We start from the raw sequence: 20,681 nt of genomic DNA, 5'->3' as shown, positions 1-20,681 counted from the left end.
TTGATTGATTGATTCTCTGAAGTGAGACGCGTTTCGTGTCGCGCCGTGCTCGCGTTTCCCATTTAGAAAATCCGAGGCCCTTTTCCATCGTGTCAACCTCTGTAGTAGCATTCCAGCTCTCTGGATCTCATGCAAGCAATATAAAGGCTCTTCTTAGCAAGAAAGTCGGCTGATGAAAGAAGAAAAGAAAAAAAAGGAAAAGTTGCAACCGGCGGCCGGAAGAAAAAAGCCAGCGACTTCCTCCAAAACTCCGACACTTGTCCGCCAAAAACGAGCAATGTAGTAACGCCGAATGATCGGTAATCTTTGATCATACCCATTTGAACTCCATGCCCTGTTCTTGTACAATAACAATTGAAAGCAATACGTTCGGTGAATAATCTATACCTGCTGCATGCTGGCAGGGGTTAAAAACACAGCTGCAGGAGGAGCCTGAGGAAGAGAGGCAGCCTGGCGTTCGCGTTGCACCTTTTCTGTCTCCATCTTTTCCTTGTCGGCTTTGGTGATGCGCGGCTTGCGGGTGGCTCCAGTGCCGCGGCCACGACCTCTTCCTCTGCCTGTAGTAGGAGCAGTCACTGCGGCTGCTGGATCGGCATTCTTTGCGGCGAGCTGGGCATGAGTGACGCCAGTAGCGCCACCGCGTCCGCGTCCACGGCCGCGACCTCTACCGCGGCCAGCGGGCGCAGAGGTTTCGATCTGAGCCTTCTCTCCCTCAGGCACGAGCGGGCCGGAATAGACAAAGAAGCCGTCCTTAGCGACTGCTGCGCCTTCTTCCCAGGCCAATTCCGTGTCGTCAATGAAGTCGTCTTCCTTGTCGTAGTCCTCCACCTTTCTACGGCGGCGCTTCTTAGGTTCGTCTTCGCCCTTCTTCTCCTCTTCCATGCCGCCCATCTCAACGTTGCTATCGTTGTCGGCTTCCGAGTTATCGACAGAGACATCGTCACCGGTTCCAGGTTCCAGACGATTGGCGGCAGCGGCGACCTGCAAGAGGCGCTCACGGTGTGCTGCGGCGCGAGGATTAATCGCGTTCTTGCCGTACTTCTTCAGAATCTCCTGAGCGATGTTGATTGTGTTGTTTCCAGCAGGATTGAGCGGGATGTCGATGTCAATGTTCACTCCATGGCGTTTGTGGTCCTCGGTGACGGCAGATGGTCCACCAAAGAGGTCACTGCCAGAGAGAAGACCACTTCCAGTAGCTGCAGGTGGTGAAGCACGCTTGGCCTTTTGTGTCGGCGCTGAAGTGGCTTTGGCGCCGGGCTTCTCCTTCTCCTTGTCTGCAGGCTTGGTGACTGTTTGAGCTGGCTTTTGCTCATCAAGAGCGTCGATTTCCATGGCGTCGTCCATCACTACAGGGGCCGGGTGTGAGATTGTTTGAGGGGAGTTGTTCATGAGAGCGCTCGGTGTCATTTGCACTTCAGGCTGGCGGTTGACATTGGGTGGAGGAGGCATTGTAGAAGTGACGGTAGGTGACTTCATTTGAGCGGGTGCTGATGGAATTGCGGGAGGAGACATGTGGTGCGCGTCGGCAGGGGCAGGAGGATTTATTAAACTTGCGATTGCTGGTGACGCGCTTGCTCTGTGCGCATGCGGCGAGACTTGAAGTGAAGCAGTCGATGTGTGAGCGGGAGTTGAGTAGGGGTCCACGGTCATGGAAGCACGAATTGGGTCATATCTTTGACCGCTTGAGGCAGGCCTTGCAAGAGCCGGAGAAGGTGCAACGACGGGCTTCTTTTCCTCACTCTTCATCACTTGTGCAGGCTGTGTTTGCTGTGCGCTTGGCGTAGGAGGAAGAGGGGTCTGGAATTTACCAACCATGTCGCCGAGGGTTGGTTGACGATTAGCAATGGGCGTAGAATCGGCCGATGCATCAATCTTTTGCTTCTTTCGCGAGCCAGCTGCTGGAGCATTAGGGTCCTTGGGTGCACGAGGCTTGCGAGGTTTCTTTTCTTTAGGAGCCTCTGCAGCCTTCTTAGCTGCGGCCGCATCAGGATCCTTCTTCTTGCGAGTTTGTTTGGGCTTTTTGGTTATTGTATCATGTGATGGAGCCTTGGCGTTGCCATTTGTGGTATTTGTAGAAGTTGACGTAGCGGGCTGCGGTTGTGGTGGATGGGAAAGTTGGGGAAATGCAACATCTCCAGGACGCAAGAACATGGGCTGCGCGGGCGCGACACTGATGGTATCGGAAAGCCCTTGTGGCGGAGAAGACATGGGTGAGGAGTCCCTTGAGCTTTGTCCTTCGCCGGCCGCGGCCATGACGAACACCAAAAACGAAAAAGGGTCGAGGGTGGTACAGCGGCTGAGATGCAACAAGTGATATGACAGGAGTACCGAATCGGAAAATGCAGAATGCAGAACCAGACCAGCAAGACCGCAGTTGCAATTGCCAGTAAAAGGATGATATCTCTTAGCCGGAGAGATATGGCGTGGTCAAACCACTCGAAGCTGCGCGGGAGCCTTTAAAAGCGACCACCAAGCCGACAACGTTTTGGCAATCGAAATTCGGACGGCTTCCAGCGAGGCGAGCGACGACGACAAATTGACAGTCGAATGCACTGATTTGAATGGCAAAGACAATCAAATACTTGGACTTGATGTAATGCCCGATGGTTGACAATGGTCGATGAAAGACCACAAAAGATGAGCAGAGTCGAAGAAGGAAGAGCTGCAGGCGTACAAGTAGCCAGACAGCAAGTTGGAAGAAGAGAAAGAAGGAGGAAAAGGCGAGAGACAGAAAGTGCGCGGTGATGGCTTCTTAGAAGCTCAGCGTGAGCCCAGGGTTTCCTGCGCTGCTGGCTGCGGGAACAAGTGGCCGAGAACGATCAAACGAACAAACCCCAGCTAAGGCCAGTTATGATTTAGGCATGAGGGGCGCTAAAGAACGTGCTGTGACATCCGTAATTCGGTTTAACTAACCTCTCGGGGGAGAGGTGTGCCTATTACTCGCAGCCATACATATATTGCGGCCGTTAGCCACCTGTACCCTTGTGATAGGCTCCGATCATAGCAGGCTGCCTCTCTGTCTCCTTCAGCATTCTTGTATCTCCATCTTCAGCATCTTGAGTCACCACTCAAATACAGAAACTGCAAGTAGATCAGTCCCGACCATTACTGAAAAGCTTGGCTTGCTAGGATTGCCGAAGAGACATGTCGAGTGAATGTCAGACATGAATCTGCAACCCAATCTCAAACGTATCATGCATTGACATCCGATCTAAAAACGAATAATCAAATCAGAATATATTACTTCATGTTCGATGTCACTCACTGTGTGTACGAGTACTCATGCATGAACGTCGTCCAGGGTCCGCCTACTTCGACAATCGATGTTGCTCCGGATTTAAGAATAGGCAGCCGGGAGAATAAGTGGGGCTTCCCGCAGCTCGTGCATGACCGACCGATCTCTCTTTTCCTAAAAATGTTTGACAGGTCGAGGTGTAAACATAGACATCATGACACTCCGAGGACAGCATTTTAGCATAGACGACTTTGACGCTGAGAACTCGCCTGAAGTCGGCGAAACTCCCAAGGTCTTCAATCCATTCAACTTCGTCGCCGACGTCCAGGAACGCAAGCCTACAGCCGCACCCACGCCGCCGCAACCACCCGCTTTCAAGAACTCCCCAGGCGGTTTCCCTGCCCATCGCAAGCGCGACATCCCATCCAGATTCAAGAGGACTAGACAGCAAGATGTAGCTCCTGCTGCGCCAGTTGCACAACCTCAACCCAGCTTCGAGGATAGTGGAAACGACGATGACGACTTCATGACTACCGAGAGACGGCGCATAGACGAGGAGAACCGCCAAAGAATTGCTGAGATGTCCCCCGAAGAGATCGAGGAAGAACGAAGAGAACTGCTTTCATCACTGGACCCATCCCTGATTCAACGCTTGTTGGGTCGTGCGACAATTGAAGAAGGAGGTAGCAACGAGGACTTTCCTGGATTGCAAGACAGAGTTGAAGAAGTACAGCCGGAAAAGAAGATACAGCCTGATGTCACAAAGCCTCGCAAAACTGTAAAGTTTGCTGAGGTGAAAGATGAGCCAGCAGGCGCAAACGTCGAAGTCACTGCTCAAGATGAGAATGGCACGTCTACAAAACAAAATGAACACAACCACCCCGGTCATGAAGCAGCCGCTGAGGTCGCTCTTCCAACTGACTCGACCATCCACTTTCCGCGACCTCCTCAGCCACCATCTCTCGATCCTTCAGACCCAAACTTCCTCGAGGACTTGCATGAGAAGTACTTCCCTGATCTGCCAGCTGATCCGGAGAAATTGGAGTGGATGACTTCCTCACCTTCAAATGCATACTCAGTCTCGCAAACATCTTTGGATCCCAATGAAATTCGCTTCGCCTTTACCGGCGCATTGATCCCCCCAAGTCTTGCGGCAGAGATCCCGGTCACCATGGGTCTGCACCATCACGGTAACGCGCCTGATGCTGCCGGATACACAATCCCCGAACTCGCCATGTTGGCTAGATCTAGCGTGCCTGCCCAGCGCTGTGTGGCATTCCAAACTCTTGGTCGAGTCTTGTACAGGCTTGGCAAGGGCGAATTTGGTGATCCGGGAGAGGAAGGTCAAGGTACAGAGGGAGCCAAGGACACGCTCGGAGAACTTGCAAGAGGATTGTGGTTTGAGGTGAAGAAGGAAAGCGTGCTCGAGATCTGCCTGGCTGAGAGTGAGGGTAGAGGTGCAGCGGGAGGAAGACATATGGGCGCAAAGGCCTACGCGACCGAAGCGGTTTGGCTCTGGCAACAAGGAGGTGGTCGCCGCTGGAAGGCAGAGTAGAACACATATGACCAACGAAGTTATGAAACAATATGATCGAACGCAAGTAGTTGTCGATTCCTGCTGCGCGAATCGTGTAACAAATAGGTGGTGTTGGGCACACTGTTCTTGGGGTTCCTCGAAATCTCAATTGCTGATACGCCAGTTCAACAATTTCATGACTTCAGCACACCGAACACGCCGATACGATATGAATCATATTCAGAATACCACCGAGAGAGACTACCAGAAGGGTTTATGCGAATAATCAAGTTGACGAGGTTACAGAAGGTAGTCAGGTAACAAAGCAGGGTTACCCCGTTTACCACTCTGACTTTGCCAAAATGAAAGGTCAGAAATGGCAAGGACGAACTTTTTGTCAATATGCTCGTGAGACCGGTGAGCCCAGTGAAGTCGTGAAGTCCACCTCAGAAAACACCAGTGACATCGTAGTAAAATCCAAGTGAGCAGTAAAAATGTGTCAAGCACAGATTCGGGGCAGAAGCAAAGCACGCAAGCGATGACAGAAGGGGAAGGCACGGCCGACCACGGCGTTGAGAACGGGGGCTTGAAGCGACGACGCGCCTTGCGATTTACTCACTCTAGCATTTCTCAACTTTTGTTTCTTCTACTATCAATTTGATAAACGATGGCCGACGCAGTAGAGGAGATTGAAAGAGAAGGTGGCAACCGCGCCGTCAAGGATCTGTTTGCTGGTGCTGTGGGTGGTGTTGCACAAGTGTTGATTGGTGAGTAAACTTGGCATCTGGGGGGTGACATTTCGACGACGAGAATGCAGTTGTCAGAACAGAAAGAGCGAGGAACATTGTATGGTATCAGGAAGTGCCAATTCATCCGATGTCTCTGGGGAGGAGGAAAGAAGTACCTTCTGAATGCATCTCGGAGTCAACTTATGTCGAGTATGCGGCTAACCATTTTGTGCTACAGGACAACCTTTTGGTAAGATACATCTGGAAACCAATGATAGAAGACTTGGAGTTCTGATGCGATTGAAAAGACATTGTCAAGGTTCGCCTCCAGACAACAACTCAGTACTCGGGCGCCGCAGATGCTGCATCCAAGATCTTGAAGAATGAGGGTGCAGCTGCTTTCTACAAGGGCACATTAACACCACTGATCGGCATCGGTGCTTGTGTAAGTACTGGCTCTCATGTTCTACTCCTAGGAGAATGTTCTTGAGGAGATGAGAAGCATCATTTTGAAGACACAAGGAGCCATTCTAACACGATCAAGGTGTCTGTCCAATTCGGTGCCTTCCACTACGCCCGCCGTGCCTTTGAGCGCCAGAATGCAGCAAAGACCGGCGTTCTCGAGTCACCTCAACCTCTTTCCTACAGCCAATACTACGCAGCCGGTGCCTTTGCCGGTATCGCCAACACACTAATGTCATCCCCCATCGAACACATCCGTATCCGCCTGCAAACACAACCCCACGGTGCAGCACGCCTCTACAACGGCCCCATCGACTGCGTCAAGAAGCTCTGTGCCCACGAGGGTGTCCTCAAGGGTCTCTACCGCGGTACAGGCGTGACTTGGTTCCGCGAGGCCCAAGCCTACGGTGTGTGGTTCACCGCCTTCGAATTCATGATGAACCAGGATGCCAAGCGCAACGGCATCGAGCGCAAGGAGATCCCCACCTGGAAGATTGCACTGTATGGTGGTTTGGCCGGTGAGGCTTTGTGGTTGGGAAGTTATCCTTTCGATGTCATCAAGTCCAAGATGCAGAGTGATGGTTTCGGTGCCGAGCAAAAGTACAAGAGCATGCGTGACACTTTTGCTCAAACTTGGAGGGGTGAGGGTATGAGAGGTTTCTGGAGAGGATTGGGCCCTACTCTGTTGAGAGCCATGCCTGTTTCTGCTGGTACCTTTGCAACGTGAGTATTCCCCGTGATCTCAGTCTTGATTTATGCTAACAATTTCCGCAGCGTTGAGTTGACTATGCGTATGATCAGCTAGATCCAGACAGCAGGACATATCCAGAAATGAAAAAACTAGCTTCATGTAAAATAAAGAAATCGAAAATACAGCACGCAGCTTAAATGTTCAATTTCAGAAAATGGTATAATACAAGAAAGACGTTGGTTTGTAAATGGTAAGATTTGGATACACACCAACTCAGATGAACGCCTGGCTTTTCTCCGTCCCAAAACCCCCAATCTATGCTTTACATGATACAGTTTGTACAGGAAGATCACGAAGTGCGCTTCAGAGCGTAGTCGCCTTCGTCGGCCGGAGGTGCGTTCTTGTTTGATTCGGACAGCTTGCGCAGCTCCTCCTGATCTTCGGCAGACAGCTCCTCGCCGTATGCATGTCTCTTGAGAGCGATCATTCTGCGGAGAGTAGGATCTGCAGCATTCTTGCGCACCTTGAGAGCGCCACGGTAACTGCCACCAGCGTAAGGGTTCTGGCCCTTGCCACCTTCCTGAGCATGCAGAGCAGCGGCTTCCTGTTGAGTGAGGGGCTCATCCATCATGTCTTGTGCCTCCTCTTCGAGTTCGGCACCGGTCTTGACGTCGACTTGCGTGCTCTCGAGGTATGTGGGCTCGCCATCTGACGATACATTCAAAGCGGAGCGAGTACGGCGCAGCTTCTCTCTCAGCTCGGCCAGCTCGGTTGTCTCAGGAGCCGCACGGTCAGGGAAGTGCATGTCGAAAGCAGCTGCAATGGCGTCCTCGTCAAAGTCGGCGAACTGGGCATACTCGAATGCGCTCATCATGGTTTGATCAACATTCTCTTGAATGTCGGCCTCTTGGTCGGCAGGACCAGTCGAGGTAACGACACGCTTGTCAGTGTCTTCGTTGAAGCCTTCATTCTGGGCGAAAGAGCGTTCGGCTTCGTGGGCAGCGGCAATCTGATCAGCGGTGGGCGTAGCCAGGTTGTGGCTTGCTGCATATGTAACAATACCACCAGCAGCCTGGTTGAGACGCCAGTTCTTGCCTGCCTCAGCGGCGCGGCCGAGAACACCTCCGATGAGGTTGATGCATCGAAGACTGGCGCTGATTAGCATGATTGTATATAGCAAGTAGAACAAAATAGACGTACCTGTCGTCGTTGGCAGGAATGGGGTAGGTGACCCAGGTTGGGTTTGCGTCGGTGTCAATAACACCAATGGTGGGAATGTTGTTGAGACCGCACTCGTGCAGCAGAACGTAGTTCTCCATGGGGTTCAAGCAGACGACCAGATCGGGCTTGAGGGCGCCCTTTGCTTCAAGCTGCTCCTCGAAACCTTTGATCTCCTTGTCATTCTCATCGACGACCTTTGTGCGACATCTGCCCAGGATCTGAGGGCCGTTTGTGATGCTGCCAGGAATCCAGCGGTCGAAGAGGTGACAGCCACCGGCCAATTCAGCAGCCTTGGTAACAATTCTCTCCTGGCCGTCACGAGTACCAACAAAGAGGATCAAACCACCACGCTGGGCGACACCACGAACGACAGCACATGCTCTGCGCAAGTGGGAGGCGGTCTGGTCAAGCGAGATAATGTGAATACCTTGACGTACACCAAAGATGTAGCGAGCGTTGGCAGGGTTCCAGAGCGAGGTAGAGTGACCCAGGTGGGATTGCGAGGCAAGCAGGAGTTCGAGGGAGATGTCGTCGGGCGAGGGAGGTTTGGTGACTTGGGTATGCGGTTGGTAGGTGGGAGAGACGACGGATCCAATGCTGTTGGTGACTCTCTGGTGGTGCTTGAAGGCTTGGTAATCGCGGGCAACCTGGTCGCCGTCTACAGGAGGTTGGATACGAGAGGAGAAGGAGTAAGAGGCGGCATCAATGGGTTGGTTCTGCTGCAGGCATGTGGCCGACGAATGGAGGCATCGCGCAGGCTTGGCCACCGCTCTGCGGCCTACGGAGATGTGAGCAAATATGACAGAAACAGATTAGAAGAAGCAGCGTACCTTGCCGCAGGGCTATTGATCGTAGAATCATTAGAAATCGGTGGTTATGAGGCAGAATAATGGCAGGCACGCAGCACCGAACATTTCCATGTCGGCATGAGGGCGCGACGGAAACTTCGGCTTGGCACCGCATCCAAGCTGCTGACCATGGCTCTTTCTTGTTTCAATTGCTTTCAAGAGCACAGTTAAGCAGTCAATCTCCGAATTGCCAGGTGCCTTCCATGCCATGTCGACTCCAGCCGTACATCTGGATTTCCGATGATGCCCTCACTACCGCCTACCGTCGCTTTGCGAACGCTTGTCCGGCCAACCACAGCCAAACCCATACCAGACGCCATGGCAGCAGCGTCCCAGGCCCATTGGAGGCTCGTCGCCGCCTTGCGAGAAGACGCATGGCTGGTCTTACCATGGCCAGTCCCTCCCCGGGCCTCATGCCTGACTTTGGCGCACTCTTCGGTTCTGGAGGTACTGACATGACCTCGTTATGGTCTCCACCCAACACCGACAAGTCGCGTGCTCCGATTCCACCACCATACCATACTCCTCCTCCCGCTCCTCCATCTCCTCCATCTCCTCATGTTCCACGGACGCGCTCTAAAGCTCAGAATCGATATTCTCCTCAATCTCATACCCCTCCGCAACCCAAAGTGCATAACCGAGAACGCTCTCTCGAGGAGTATAGAACCATACTTGGTTCATGCGACAATCTGGACTCGCTCCGTCGAGTGCATGCTCGCTTACATTCAAACTCGAGCTTCTCGATCGACTTCAGCAAAGCTGCCCTTCTCTCTTTGCTACAACATGCTTCTCCCGATCAGGTCTTAGACTTCTTGCAGAGCGATCTAGACCATGAGGATGCTTGTAACATGCATGTGTGTATCAAGTCTTATTTCATCCGAAAGAGTCGCCCCGAAGTTCTCAGAGGCTGCTTTAGTCTTTTGTGCGACAAGATTGCCTTGGGCACCGTGCAATCGAAAGAATTGCTCAACATTCTCGTTGACATGCCCACCGAAGCCGAAGGAGCTGATGGCCAATTGCTTTTAGACGCCTTCGACATGTTGCACCGAACTTTGGTCGACACTTACTCTCCAAATGGACCTCCAACCACTCTCACTTCGAAGTTGCTCAAGAACATACTTTCTCTACGCCCATCGGCAGATGTCCTTAAACTCGTTTCTGCACTTCTTCCTCTCGCTGGACATGAGAGCATCCAAGTCATGGCAAGATACCTTGAAAAGGCCATCATATCCCGAACCATGCAGCTTAGCTCTTCAGACCAACTTTCACTCATCTTGTGCGCCATTCCCTCTCAACATTTTGACCGCATCATATTCTTTGCAACCAAACATTTAATTATCACACTTGATACCCCGGAGCCAGGCGCTCATGATGGTTGTGCAAAGAGACTTCTTCGCTGGCTCGAGGATCTTTCTCGGTTCGATATTTCAATCTTCGAGCCTTCTTCGACATGTGCTTCCCTCCTCTATCCTTTTCTTGCTTCGAGGTTTACAGTCAACGAGCTTGGAGCCCATTTCCGGTACCTTCATCCCGCGGATACTGCCACCATCGTCTTGCACAACTGGATAAAGCCTTCGATACTTGAAGTGCCAGAACCGGATATGCAGGAGGACATGGGTGACGAAGTGGAGATAGTTCGCTTCCGGCCACATCAACAGCCGCCACGTGTCCACAGTCGACATAGTCGCAAACTTCAAGATGTCTTTTCGACTTATGGACTGGACTACACCATATCTCGATCTCCTGAGCAGTCGATGACCCACAAGGCAGCTCTTGCAGAACGTCAGGAAGTGTTCGATAGAGTTGCATCGACACTTGACGAGCGCTGCAGGCAAGGCCCTGATGGTGCATATCCGACTCGTGGTGGAGCTTGGGTCCATCTGTTTGTACTGTTGAGCCAAAACAAGATTGAATATGCTGGCTGGCTTCATGAGTTGTTTCAAGTGCTGAAAGCTCACAAGTCACCTACATGGACATATTTCTTTTTCGCAAACCTTACTAAACACAATATCAACATCCCCTATCCCGTGGCCGTGGATCTCATGCGGTTCTTCATCGATATAAGAAAGCCACAATGGGCGCTGGACGTCTTTAATCGACCACGAGCACGTCAATGGATTTCTGACATACCAGAGTTGCTGCTCACTCTCATTGACACCTATCCGGTCAAATCGGAGTTCGTATTTGATCTACTTAACCGATCAGAATACTCTAACTCTCTGCCGAAGAACTTGCGCTGGACAGTAGAGAATCCTCTTTCGGAGGAGATGGTACAATTGGTCCATCAAGCTGCCTACGCAATGGCCAAATCGCCCTTGCTGAGCTCCAGAATGGCTCTCAGGAGGGTGGAAGACTGTCGAAATTACCTAGAGGACCGAAATGCTCCATTGTCAAGTTTGATGTCTAGAGCTCTCGTTTACGCCGGTGTAACACGTCCTCTTAGAGAAGGTGTCTGGCTCAGTACAGAGAAATTCAAGAACATCCTGTCTGTGGTTCGCAACCTGGAGGGCGACGAAGTAGCAGACAGGTTAGATGAAGCCGCCTTCACCCTCAGGCACGAGAATTTTGAGTCGAACGGAACATCGATGAAGCCGTTTGATGAATTGGAACAAATGGCGGACCAAGATGTGTGGAGATATCGGAAGCAATTTGGCCACAAGTCTCATCGGTGGAAGAAGGTGGCAGTTCCTCATAGACCTGCCGCTCCAAAGAAGAGCCGAGTCCGTGGGAGGAAGTAATTTCACATCACCGACGATCGTGTAGCACTGTAGATACCCCTAGAGATAGATCTAGAAACGAGAGCAGATCTCATGTAAATAATGTACGATATCAATAAGCATCTTCCTAGTAACCACATGTAAGGGTGCGAAGATGGCTCACTAAACAGCCCTCAGAAGGCACGACATTTTCCTAATCCAGAGGTTTGAGCAGGCTCTACGGTATTCTCCCTGGGGAGTCCTATAGAAGAGGCGATACGTTAGAGACATCGTCTCCAACACAGATGTCCACTGAATTGTGGTTAGCAAGAGGTTTACTAACAGCCCTGAGTTCCGAGTCCTCCATAGTCTTGACTTGGTCATTAAGTTGACATCTTACGGGATTGATTTCATATTGTCGAGATCATGCCTGTCTTCAATTCGTTGCAGCTGGGCGTGGGTATGCACATCTGCTTGCAATTAGCCGGCCGCTCCGAATGACATGTCTTGTCAGGGAGGATATATCTTTGTCAAGGACATATCCAGTTAGGAACTTATGACTGAGATCTTGCGAGGATCAATTGGATATTGTCAGAGACACTGTAGAAGACGTGTAGTCAGGAAGAGCGTGTCAATACAGAGTCTGTTTGAGCCGCATGAGTAGACCGTGACTCTATAACTTGTCATACTGGCCGATGTTTGGGTGCTTTGAGGTCGTCCTCGTCGTGTGGAGAGTCTATGATATGAGTGTTTTCCACCTACATCCAGTTGACAAGCCGCGCAGTGCTCCTCGACCACAGCGGTTTGATGTCAAACATGGAGTTGAGATGCAATGTGACCGTACCTTGCAGCTCTTCTTACAACAATGCCTGGAGAGCCCTGCTGAGGCTAGCATCCAAAGGAACTTGCCTTGCTCAATATTAGTGAGACTATACTGTGTCTCAGATTTATGACGACTTCTGCCAGTCTGGTGCATATGATGGGCTTAGGTGATACCGCGGATGCAACTGATGTACGGTTCGGTTACCGCAAAATCGACTGCGGATCTACTTAAGAACCATGACCATCGAGTCTCTCATCCCGTGACTGAGACCCATATTTCTGATCGGAATCTCATCCGCTGTGGCCGAGTGGTTAAGGCGTCAGACTTGAACTTCTTCTAGAACGATATCTGATTCTTTCGAGAGCACAGGTTCGAACCCTGTCGGCGGAGCTATCATTTTGCACCGATTGAGGCCGTGCTATGGTATAGAATGTGGTGGTAATACTTTTGCATCAATAAAAATATGGGTGGTGGTTGGGTCGAGTTTGGTTGGATTTTGGGAAGGCACGGTTGACAAAGCTTGGCGGGGAAAAGAAGGAAAGAGCGACCAGCCAGGAATTCGGAACAAGAGTGCCCGGCATAGGGAGCGGTGACCGGAGCCAATGTGTATAAATAATGTTTGCTCCTCAAGTGATCTGATGAGTGCCTGTAGCGATGCTTGATCCTTTCCAGAGAGCAGCCGCTTTGAGGGAGTGTGGAACAATGTTCTCTCCGTGGACGATTGGATAGTGATAAGAGTACCTATCTTGTATTTACAGCTTACATCTTTCCAAAGATCGGGCGCGGAGGAAGGGTGATATCAATTAACATGAAATGGTCGAGTTACCGTATTCTAGAAGGAGGAATGGCATGTGGCAGGAAAGCAGCAAGCAGAGCCGCATGATGTCGGCGGGAGAGTGCTTGGCGAACGCTGACCCTCGATCTGGCCACGGAGAAGAGGGTCCGGAGTTAAAGGTAGCCGACTCTCGCCAACGAATGTCATGTCGCATGCGATTCCGAGGTTTGCGACGAGGTGAATAGCTCTGCGACAACATCTTTCCCGGATCGCGGGCAATGTAGTAGGAGCCCAGTCGCCATGGAGAACAAATCACAATCCCCCGTCATCACCAAGAAGCACTCGCTTGCCGACATTCGCTTCCCATCTCCAGGCTCGGTATCCACTCATGGCTGCGGTATGACGATCTTTTGGATATTCTGTTGCACCATATCTAACATTTCCAAGATCATGTCAAGAGTCAGCTCGAGGCTTCACAGCCGGACCTCATCAAGCGGTATACAACCTTGATGCAGACAGTACACAAGACGGGCGCAATCGGTCCTCATCTATCAAAGTCATCCGCCATCTCCCTACGACCAACCTACCTCTGTCTCGAATGTTCCAACGTCTTTGGAGCAGAACAACGTAGTCAGCACGACAAGAAACACATACTCTGTAAGAGCATAGATACCAGAAGGAAGATGGTGTTCTGACAGCAGCCTAGGTGTGGAATCAAGCAAGGGCAATATATGGTGTCGAGAATGCGACGACTTTGTCTATGACAACGCTCTCGAGGAGATACGGACACAACAAGGTATGTGTTGGAACAAGAGATACAAGGCGCGTGGCTTATGGCTTTACAGGCAAGAAACGCAAACATGCCGTGTTCATGTCCGACGTTGACAGCAAGATCCTCGCCGCAAATGCTGCAGCTACTCCATGCCGTGCCAAAGGTCTAAGAGGTCTCTACAACATGGGTCAGACATGCTTCATGTCGGTCGTTCTCCAATCCTTGATCCACAACCCTTTCATCCGCGCCTTCTACCTTTCCGTCGGCCATCGCTCTCTCGACTGCGAACGGGAAGCATGCACTTCATGCGCACTGGACGACATTATCACAGAGTTCCACAGTACGGAAAAGGCGGAAGGCTATGGTGCAGTCGCCATGCTCCAGGGTAGCTGGAAAGGAGGTGGTAACCTTGCTGGATACCAACAACAAGATGCACACGAATACCTACAGTTCATCCTCAACTCGCTCCATACCACAAACCTCGAGGAGGACGAGAAGGAAGAAAAGGCCGAAGACTGCAACTGCGTCATCCATCGTGCCTTCTGCGGTCTGATGCGTAGCACTGTCGTATGCTCAAAATGCAAAAACGTCACGGCTGCCGTGGACCCCTTCATGGACCTGTCTCTCGATCTCAAAAGCTCCGGACCAAAGAAGAAAAAGAACGAGGCACCTGCACCCGCTCAAGCTGTTGACCTGACCGAATGTCTCGACCGCTTTACTAGCCCGGAAGTGCTACAAGCATCAGATTACCGCTGCAGAGAGTGTGACAGCCAACAAAGCGCAACCAAGCGGCTTGCCTTGTCGAGACTGCCACCTGTTTTGCCGATACACCTGAAACGCTTCTCTCACTCAAAGACCTCATCAACATCAATCAAACTGGATGCCAAAGTACACTTCCCAACCATCCTGGACCTTCAACCCTATGTCAGTCGCCCACGCTCGAAAAAGGGCGGTGGCGATTCCAACGGAACCAAAAATGGAGACACTGACAAGGGCACATCACCAAGACCCCTGTACGAGCTCAGTAGTGTCATTGTACACAAGGGCAAGATGGATAGTGGCCACTATGTCAGCTATGCAAGAGAAGGTGATGAGTGGTTCTTGTTCGATGACAGTAAAGTCGTGCTCGTCGAGGAGAAGGAAGTCCTGGCTGCCGAGGCGTACATGCTCTTCTACATTGTCCAGGAGATCGAAGTCTAGAGTCTCTCAAGCACAATCGGCGTTAATGGGGTATCCAATCTATGGACATGTATTAGGTTTCAGCATGCTAGCAAGCAGGGAAGGCGTTGGCGGCTGAGATGGGAATTATTCGCAATTAGTAGCTGTACAGACTCGATGGCCTCAAGAAATCTTCACAATCAATCGTTCAATATCATTACAATGCAGGCTTCGACTGCAAGAACCATGCTCTTTCATCCTCGTGCACTCCAACTCTTCCTTCCTTCTTTAGCTTCTCCAACACCTGCAACACACCCCTCTCCGCAGGTGCATGCAAATTCTCAGGATACCCTTTGTAAATCACCCTCACCAAATCCATCGACTTCCACCCTTTCTTGCCTCCTTCAACCTCTCTCCCCAACACATCAACAATCTGCCCTTCCCTCTCCTGTCTATGGCGAATATACTCCTGAATCTTCGCCTTTCCCTTTTCAATCACAGGTCCATGACCCGGATAAGCTTGCCCCGAGAACTCGTGCTGCATCTTCTGCAAACTGTCCATATAAGCAGACAAATCCTCAAACACAGCTGTGCCCTGACCCAACACATTATCACCCGTAAACATTGCACTTTCCTCTTCCAATATCAATGCCATGTGATCATTTGTATGTCCCGGACAATAAAATGCCCTCAATGTCGTGTCGTCGATTTTGAAGATTTCTCCATGCTTGACGTCGATTTGGTTTTCTGAAGGCTTGTGTTTGTAGATTTTGAGTGTTGGGTAGAGGGTTAGGAGATCGGGTATTCCGCCGACATGGTCGTGATGCCAGTGGGTCAGGATTACACGATCGATGGAGGCTTTTTCTGACGAGAGGACTTTTTGGAGGGAGGTTAGCCAGGAAGGCTTTCCTTCGCCTGTGTCGATTAGGAGGCGGGTTGGTCCTTGGCCTACTAGGTAGGTGTTTGTTCCTTGGGTTCTATTAGGTTTTGGATATTCCGGTGACGGTCTAGTGGATAGAGATACCTTGTAAGGTGAACTGTATGTTGTTAGCTTGTTTGATTATGCATCTGAAAGGAGATGTGATGTTCTTACTTTTCCTGGGTTTCCTCCTAGTATTCTGATTACCCGTGAACTGAGTCGCTCTATCTCAGGTAGAGATACTAGACTTGATGCCATGTTTGTGATTTGAGATGCTTTTGTGTGCTTTATTGAAGTCCAGGCAGTTGGATGTGAGGATGACGAGATGATTTCTCCACAAGAAACGGTCTCAAGTGATGATTCAACTAATCGACAGAGTATTGTGTGATTGATCATCCTTGGGACATGTGCATGGAGTTGTCTCCAGTCGAACCTCGGCTCTCCAACCACAGAATAGAGTTGTTCTGCTACACCCGCAAACACGCGATGGCCAGGGTACCCTTCCACTTCCAGCCAAGACCATCCCATCTGAGCATATTCCTCCAGTTTAGAAAAAGAAAAATTATTCTCACGACCCCTTCGAGAAAATTTCCGTCCACCATTCATCACCAATCATATCGAAACATATATACATATATTATCTTTTAAGCGAAAATGGGACTCACTGACGATTTTGATGAGGAAGACCGTCCGTAAGTTTTTGGAATGGATTTTTTTCTGAAAGTTCGTATATTGATCATTGAGCAGGCAATTGGATCCTTCTACTCTTGCCGCGCTTCAAGAGTTCTACACCGAGAGAGACGAACGGGAAAAGCAGTTTGAGGATTTGAAGTCAAAGGCAGAAGATGCTTTTGATGGGTCAAAGCCTTTGTCTATGGAGTTGTTCACAGAGAGTTGGCAGGACAGTCAGTTCTGGTATAAGGATGAGACGGCTACTGTTCTGGCTGAGCAGTTGCTCGAGGGTGTGACAGAAGACAGCAAGATTGCTGTTGTTTCTGCGCCGAGTGTGTACATTCAGTTGAGGAATCTGTTGGTAAGTCTGATGGAAGATCGGGATATGTACACAATGCTGATCAAGACAGAACGACCGTGGGAGATATCCGATACGACCAAAGTTGATGCTCCTCGAATTCGATGAGAGATTTGGCGTGTTCAAGGAAGACTTTTCTTTCTACGACTACAAGCAACCATTCAAGTTGGACCGTACGACTTCCCAAATAGTTGAGAGAAGAACAAAGCTAATAACAGTACAGCCAGCATGAAAGGTTCTTTTGACAGGATCATCTGTGATCCTCCGTTCTTGAACGAAGACTGCCAGTCGAAAGGTGATTACTCTCAATTTCCTTGCCGATCTCGAGAGCATTACTGATATGTTATCACAGCCGCACTCACAGTCCGCTGGCTAGCCAAGACATGGGAGGCACCTCTCAAACTCATCCAATGTACTGGTGAGCGTATGGAGAGTCTTGCACACAAGTTATACGGTAAGGCTGGTATGCGTACCACGACCTTTTTGCCCGAGCATTCGAAGGGTCTGAGCAACGAGTTCAGATGTTACGCCAACTTCGAGTGTGATGCCTGGAAGTTTCAACCAGAGGCATGATGACGTTTGACTGTATTGCGATACAAGACTGGATTATGATTCAAAAGTTGGAGTTCCCAAGAAACATGGGTTGTTATAGAAGGATGATGGTGTTGGATGTGTTCAGCTTACATAGAGTAAACAATCTAAAGGGCTGGGCTCTTCTTCTTTAGAGAGGTTTTGGAAACAGCAAGTTCTGAAACAGGCAGGGTCACGTCAAAGCTCCACCCCGCAGTCGTCACTTTCGGTCGGCATTCGGACGAGTGCAAGTGATGCAAGTCACGAAGGAGGGGTCCGACACTTGTTCGATCTAGGAACAACTTCTACTGCAAACACTCTGTACATAGCCATACCAAAACCAATTGCACTCCACATCACATCACATCAGCAATCATGGCCGCTGCCTGCATCTTCTGCAAGATCATCAAGGGTACGGTAAACATCCGCAAGCTTCAAGCAACACCAGAGAAACAACAGATAGCTAACACCACAACCAACCACACAGGCGAGATCCCCTCGATGAAACTCTTCGAAAGCGAAAAGGTCTTTGCTTTCCTCGACATCAACCCTCTAAGCTACGGTCACGCTGTTCGTCCTTCTCCCACTCCATCTTTCTTACCGCCCACCTCTTATCTAATGCACACCACCATAGCTCGTCATCCCCAAATACCACGGCGCAAAACTCCACGATATCCCCGACGACCAACTCACCGAAATTCTTCCTGTGGCAAAGAAGATCGCCCAGGCTGTGGGTGCGGACAACTACAACATTCTGCAGAACAATGGAAAGATTGCGCATCAGGTGGTGGATCATGTGCATTTCCACATGATCCCTAAGCCTAATGAGAAGGAAGGATTGGGTATCAGTTGGCCTCAGCAGCAGGGTAACCAGGATAAGTTGAAGGCTCTCAAGGAGGAGATTTTGGCCAAGATGTAAAGAGGAGAAACAAGAGGAAGGAAATACTCAGAGTGAGAAAGAAGACATTGGAACGAATGATGATAGTGCTCTACTCACAGAGTCCAAGAGCAACGAGAACATATTGGCAGATGAAGAAGAAACACGCTTGGAATTGCACATCTATACTTTTATGATCCCCTTCCGACTCGCAAGTCGGAGAGTTCTGTGGTGATTTCACGCGATGAAGCCGCTGCACAATGCAAGTCCTCCACATACCCAGGCTGGCCACCAAAGAACCCATATCGTAACTCCAGTCCATACTCTTTCCACCCTCCATGCCCAGGCTGCAGCCGCAATCACCTCGTCAAAGCTCTTGCCTGTCACGAAGCCAAAAGCTTGCAGTGCAGCTGGAGGTGATGTCGCAACCATGACAACCACAGATAACACTCCCAGCAGCACCTTTACGGCGATTGGCCATGATCGCGGCGGCGAAAAGGGTCGTACGAAAGACAACGGGGATGCGAGTAATCCTACGAACAAAGCTTGCGAGAAGTTGAGAGTTGCAAGAGTAGAGAGAGCAGCGCCGAGCAGGAGCAGGGAAAAGCATTGGATGAGGGTGAAAGTCTGAGGCGAGAGACGAAGAGTGCTGCGGAGAGCAAATGCGAGAATGGCAGGCATAGTGATAGTAGGCAGCATAAGAGCTGCAAGCATTGTGAGTGAAGTCTAGAAATATGTTAGCTCGGGATTGCGCGATAGTGTCCCAGGTTGCATACCTTCTCGGGGATTTGATTCAACACGTAGAAAGGCACAAGACCCAAGGCGTGAACTCCAAGGACAATAGCCAATGGACTGAACAAATCTCTCTGAACTACTTCGAGATCTGCAGTAGGTACAAGAGCCACACTCTCTCCTTCCTTGACCAGTGTCATATCAGGCTTCTTTTCGGTCTTGGGCGAAGCCGGACTAGGAGTCTGCTGTTTTGGTTGGCCACTTTGGACCCAGAGCAGAATGCAAGTAATGGTGAAATTGACGGCGATCAACATGGCGCTGGGCAAGTATGTACCAATGCTAACGAAGCGGTTGGCTTGCATTAGCAGGTAGAAGAAGAAACTCTGATGCAAATGTTCGAGAAGGTTGTTCACACTGCGGAAAAGACTCTCAACAGTCCTGCCGAGCGAAATCTCATCGTGCCAACCATCGCCAACGGTTTGCAGTGTGATAGCATCAATATGGTAAGGCATGAAGACACTATGAGGACCGCTTGCATGACCTACAGCTTGGTTCATCATACCCCTGAGCATGGTGTCGAGACGCTCGCGGTAGCTATCCTGGTGATTCCACATGCGCTGGATAGTACAGCTAATGCCAAGTTGACCCTGAGCGATGTTGACAGCGGTATTGACAAGATCGAGGTTGGGCAATTGGCCATTGATGCCATCGTAGACAACATGGAGCTTCTCAAAGCGGTGACCCCATGGACCAGCAGGGTAGTCAATAGCGATGGCGGCTTGGAGAGCACCTGCCTTTATCTTCAGAGCGTCTACAGCAGTCGTGTCGTGAGTGTCGTGGTAGGCATCGACCCAGGCATGTGGACCGTAGGTGCTGTCTGAGGGAATCAAGACAATAATATCCTTTGACCAAATAGACCAGCGTTTGAAGTATCTTGCTAGTGTCAACAGCAAAGCGACACCACTGTAGTTGATCTTGCCATCCATGTTTCTCCATGCAGCGATCATGACCATTGCTTCGGTGGCATCTGCTCTTGGACCTTGTAACAAAGCGTAGACGTTCTGGCCCGTCTTGTTCTGGCCAGAGATGGAGTAGGCGTAGTTTTGAATATCAGGCTTCAGGCCATTGGCACCGAGCATTTGGTACAACTTTTGCGAGCGGTCCTCGGTGGAGAGTTCATCCATGGTAGCGATCTCCTGTCTGTAGGCGCGGAAGACATTGTGTTCGCTGCCTCCAAAGTAGGTGTGTACCTGACCGGGCAGGATGGCATTCTCGGAGACATAAGTACGGCGTGAGTATTCGTCAAGAGGAAGCAGCAATAGCCATGCGACGCCGATGATGATGCACAGAGCTGACAAGTAGGGCGGGATGCGGGCAAGACGGCGGTTGTGTCGGAGACTGAGCAGTCCTGCTTCAGACACGACACGAGTTATTATGGTTATGTTTGAAGGATCAGACTGGCCAGCTTACACAATAGAGCCGCCATGGCTGCGAGACTCAGAACAGCTTCAGGAGGTGGTCGCGGGCAAGAGGGTCAAGCATGCTCCGACTTGAAATCGAGGGGGAGCGTTTGGCCAATTCCACTTTGACGTCCAAGTCTCCGCCGACGCGCTGCACTCGACTCTCTC

The 20,681-nt window shown here is 50.6% G+C and overlaps 10 protein-coding genes across 10 annotated transcripts; 6 read left to right on the top strand and 4 right to left on the bottom strand.

Moving 5' to 3' along the window:
- Positions 1–381: 381 nt before the first annotated feature.
- M438DRAFT_282238 (HPC2-domain-containing protein) lies at positions 382–2,253 on the bottom strand (the record flags this gene model as incomplete). Its single annotated transcript, XM_029901292.1, has 1 exon — positions 382–2,253. The coding sequence occupies one exon, from the start codon at positions 2,251–2,253 to the stop codon at positions 382–384; it is 1,872 nt and encodes a 623-aa protein (XP_029756336.1).
- A 1,283-nt stretch (positions 2,254–3,536) lies between these two features.
- Positions 3,537–4,960, top strand: M438DRAFT_305039 (uncharacterized protein). Its single transcript, XM_029902210.1, has 2 exons — positions 3,537–3,918; positions 3,964–4,960. The coding sequence occupies exons 1-2, from the start codon at positions 3,762–3,764 to the stop codon at positions 4,788–4,790; spliced, it is 984 nt and encodes a 327-aa protein (XP_029756335.1). The 5' UTR covers positions 3,537–3,761; the 3' UTR covers positions 4,791–4,960.
- A 458-nt stretch (positions 4,961–5,418) lies between these two features.
- On the top strand, positions 5,419–6,746 carry M438DRAFT_282498 (mitochondrial carrier; the record flags this gene model as incomplete). Its single annotated transcript, XM_029901306.1, has 5 exons — positions 5,419–5,518; positions 5,718–5,729; positions 5,788–5,924; positions 6,024–6,664; positions 6,716–6,746. The coding sequence occupies 5 exons, from the start codon at positions 5,419–5,421 to the stop codon at positions 6,744–6,746; spliced, it is 921 nt and encodes a 306-aa protein (XP_029756334.1).
- A 235-nt stretch (positions 6,747–6,981) lies between these two features.
- On the bottom strand, positions 6,982–8,714 carry M438DRAFT_339211 (uncharacterized protein; the record flags this gene model as incomplete). Its single annotated transcript, XM_029904198.1, has 3 exons — positions 6,982–7,780; positions 7,833–8,631; positions 8,684–8,714. 3 exons carry the CDS (start codon positions 8,712–8,714, stop codon positions 6,982–6,984), a joined length of 1,629 nt encoding a protein of 542 aa, XP_029756333.1.
- Positions 8,715–8,863: 149 nt separating this feature from the next.
- Positions 8,864–11,529, top strand: M438DRAFT_349171 (uncharacterized protein). Its single transcript, XM_029906330.1, has one exon. It carries the CDS (start codon positions 8,905–8,907, stop codon positions 11,437–11,439), a length of 2,535 nt encoding a protein of 844 aa, XP_029756332.1. The 5' UTR covers positions 8,864–8,904; the 3' UTR covers positions 11,440–11,529.
- Positions 11,530–13,295: 1,766 nt separating this feature from the next.
- Positions 13,296–14,967, top strand: M438DRAFT_359095 (ubiquitin carboxyl-terminal hydrolase-like protein 22; the record flags this gene model as incomplete). Its single annotated transcript, XM_029907306.1, has 4 exons — positions 13,296–13,392; positions 13,443–13,652; positions 13,702–13,791; positions 13,841–14,967. The coding sequence occupies 4 exons, from the start codon at positions 13,296–13,298 to the stop codon at positions 14,965–14,967; spliced, it is 1,524 nt and encodes a 507-aa protein (XP_029756331.1).
- Positions 14,968–15,142: 175 nt separating this feature from the next.
- Positions 15,143–16,102, bottom strand: M438DRAFT_326960 (Metallo-hydrolase/oxidoreductase; the record flags this gene model as incomplete). The annotated part of the gene is made up of 3 exons (XM_029903149.1): positions 15,143–15,894; positions 15,950–15,962; positions 16,019–16,102. 3 exons carry the CDS (start codon positions 16,100–16,102, stop codon positions 15,143–15,145), a joined length of 849 nt encoding a protein of 282 aa, XP_029756330.1.
- Positions 16,103–16,289: 187 nt separating this feature from the next.
- M438DRAFT_349169 (N-6 adenine-specific DNA methyltransferas-like protein 2) lies at positions 16,290–17,652 on the top strand. Its single transcript, XM_029906329.1, has 5 exons — positions 16,290–16,536; positions 16,592–16,877; positions 16,927–17,047; positions 17,098–17,169; positions 17,227–17,652. The coding sequence occupies exons 1-5, from the start codon at positions 16,499–16,501 to the stop codon at positions 17,445–17,447; spliced, it is 738 nt and encodes a 245-aa protein (XP_029756329.1). The 5' UTR covers positions 16,290–16,498; the 3' UTR covers positions 17,448–17,652.
- A 126-nt stretch (positions 17,653–17,778) lies between these two features.
- Positions 17,779–18,508, top strand: M438DRAFT_349168 (HIT-like protein). Its single transcript, XM_029906328.1, has 3 exons — positions 17,779–17,856; positions 17,932–18,014; positions 18,079–18,508. The coding sequence occupies exons 1-3, from the start codon at positions 17,820–17,822 to the stop codon at positions 18,361–18,363; spliced, it is 405 nt and encodes a 134-aa protein (XP_029756328.1). The 5' UTR covers positions 17,779–17,819; the 3' UTR covers positions 18,364–18,508.
- Positions 18,463–20,601, bottom strand: M438DRAFT_305021 (Glycosylphosphatidylinositol:protein transamidase, GAA1 component). Its single transcript, XM_029902209.1, has 3 exons — positions 20,524–20,601; positions 19,098–20,464; positions 18,463–19,047 (listed from the first exon to the last, which is right to left on the bottom strand). Exons 1-3 carry the CDS (start codon positions 20,537–20,539, stop codon positions 18,559–18,561), a joined length of 1,872 nt encoding a protein of 623 aa, XP_029756327.1. The 5' UTR covers positions 20,540–20,601; the 3' UTR covers positions 18,463–18,558.
- Positions 20,602–20,681: the final 80 nt, after the last annotated feature.

This window comes from Aureobasidium pullulans (genome assembly GCF_000721785.1).
Source record: "Aureobasidium pullulans EXF-150 unplaced genomic scaffold scaffold_27, whole genome shotgun sequence".
Taxonomy (NCBI): Eukaryota; Fungi; Ascomycota; class Dothideomycetes; order Dothideales; family Saccotheciaceae; genus Aureobasidium; species Aureobasidium pullulans.
This window is presented reverse-complemented; position numbering and strand designations above follow the sequence as displayed.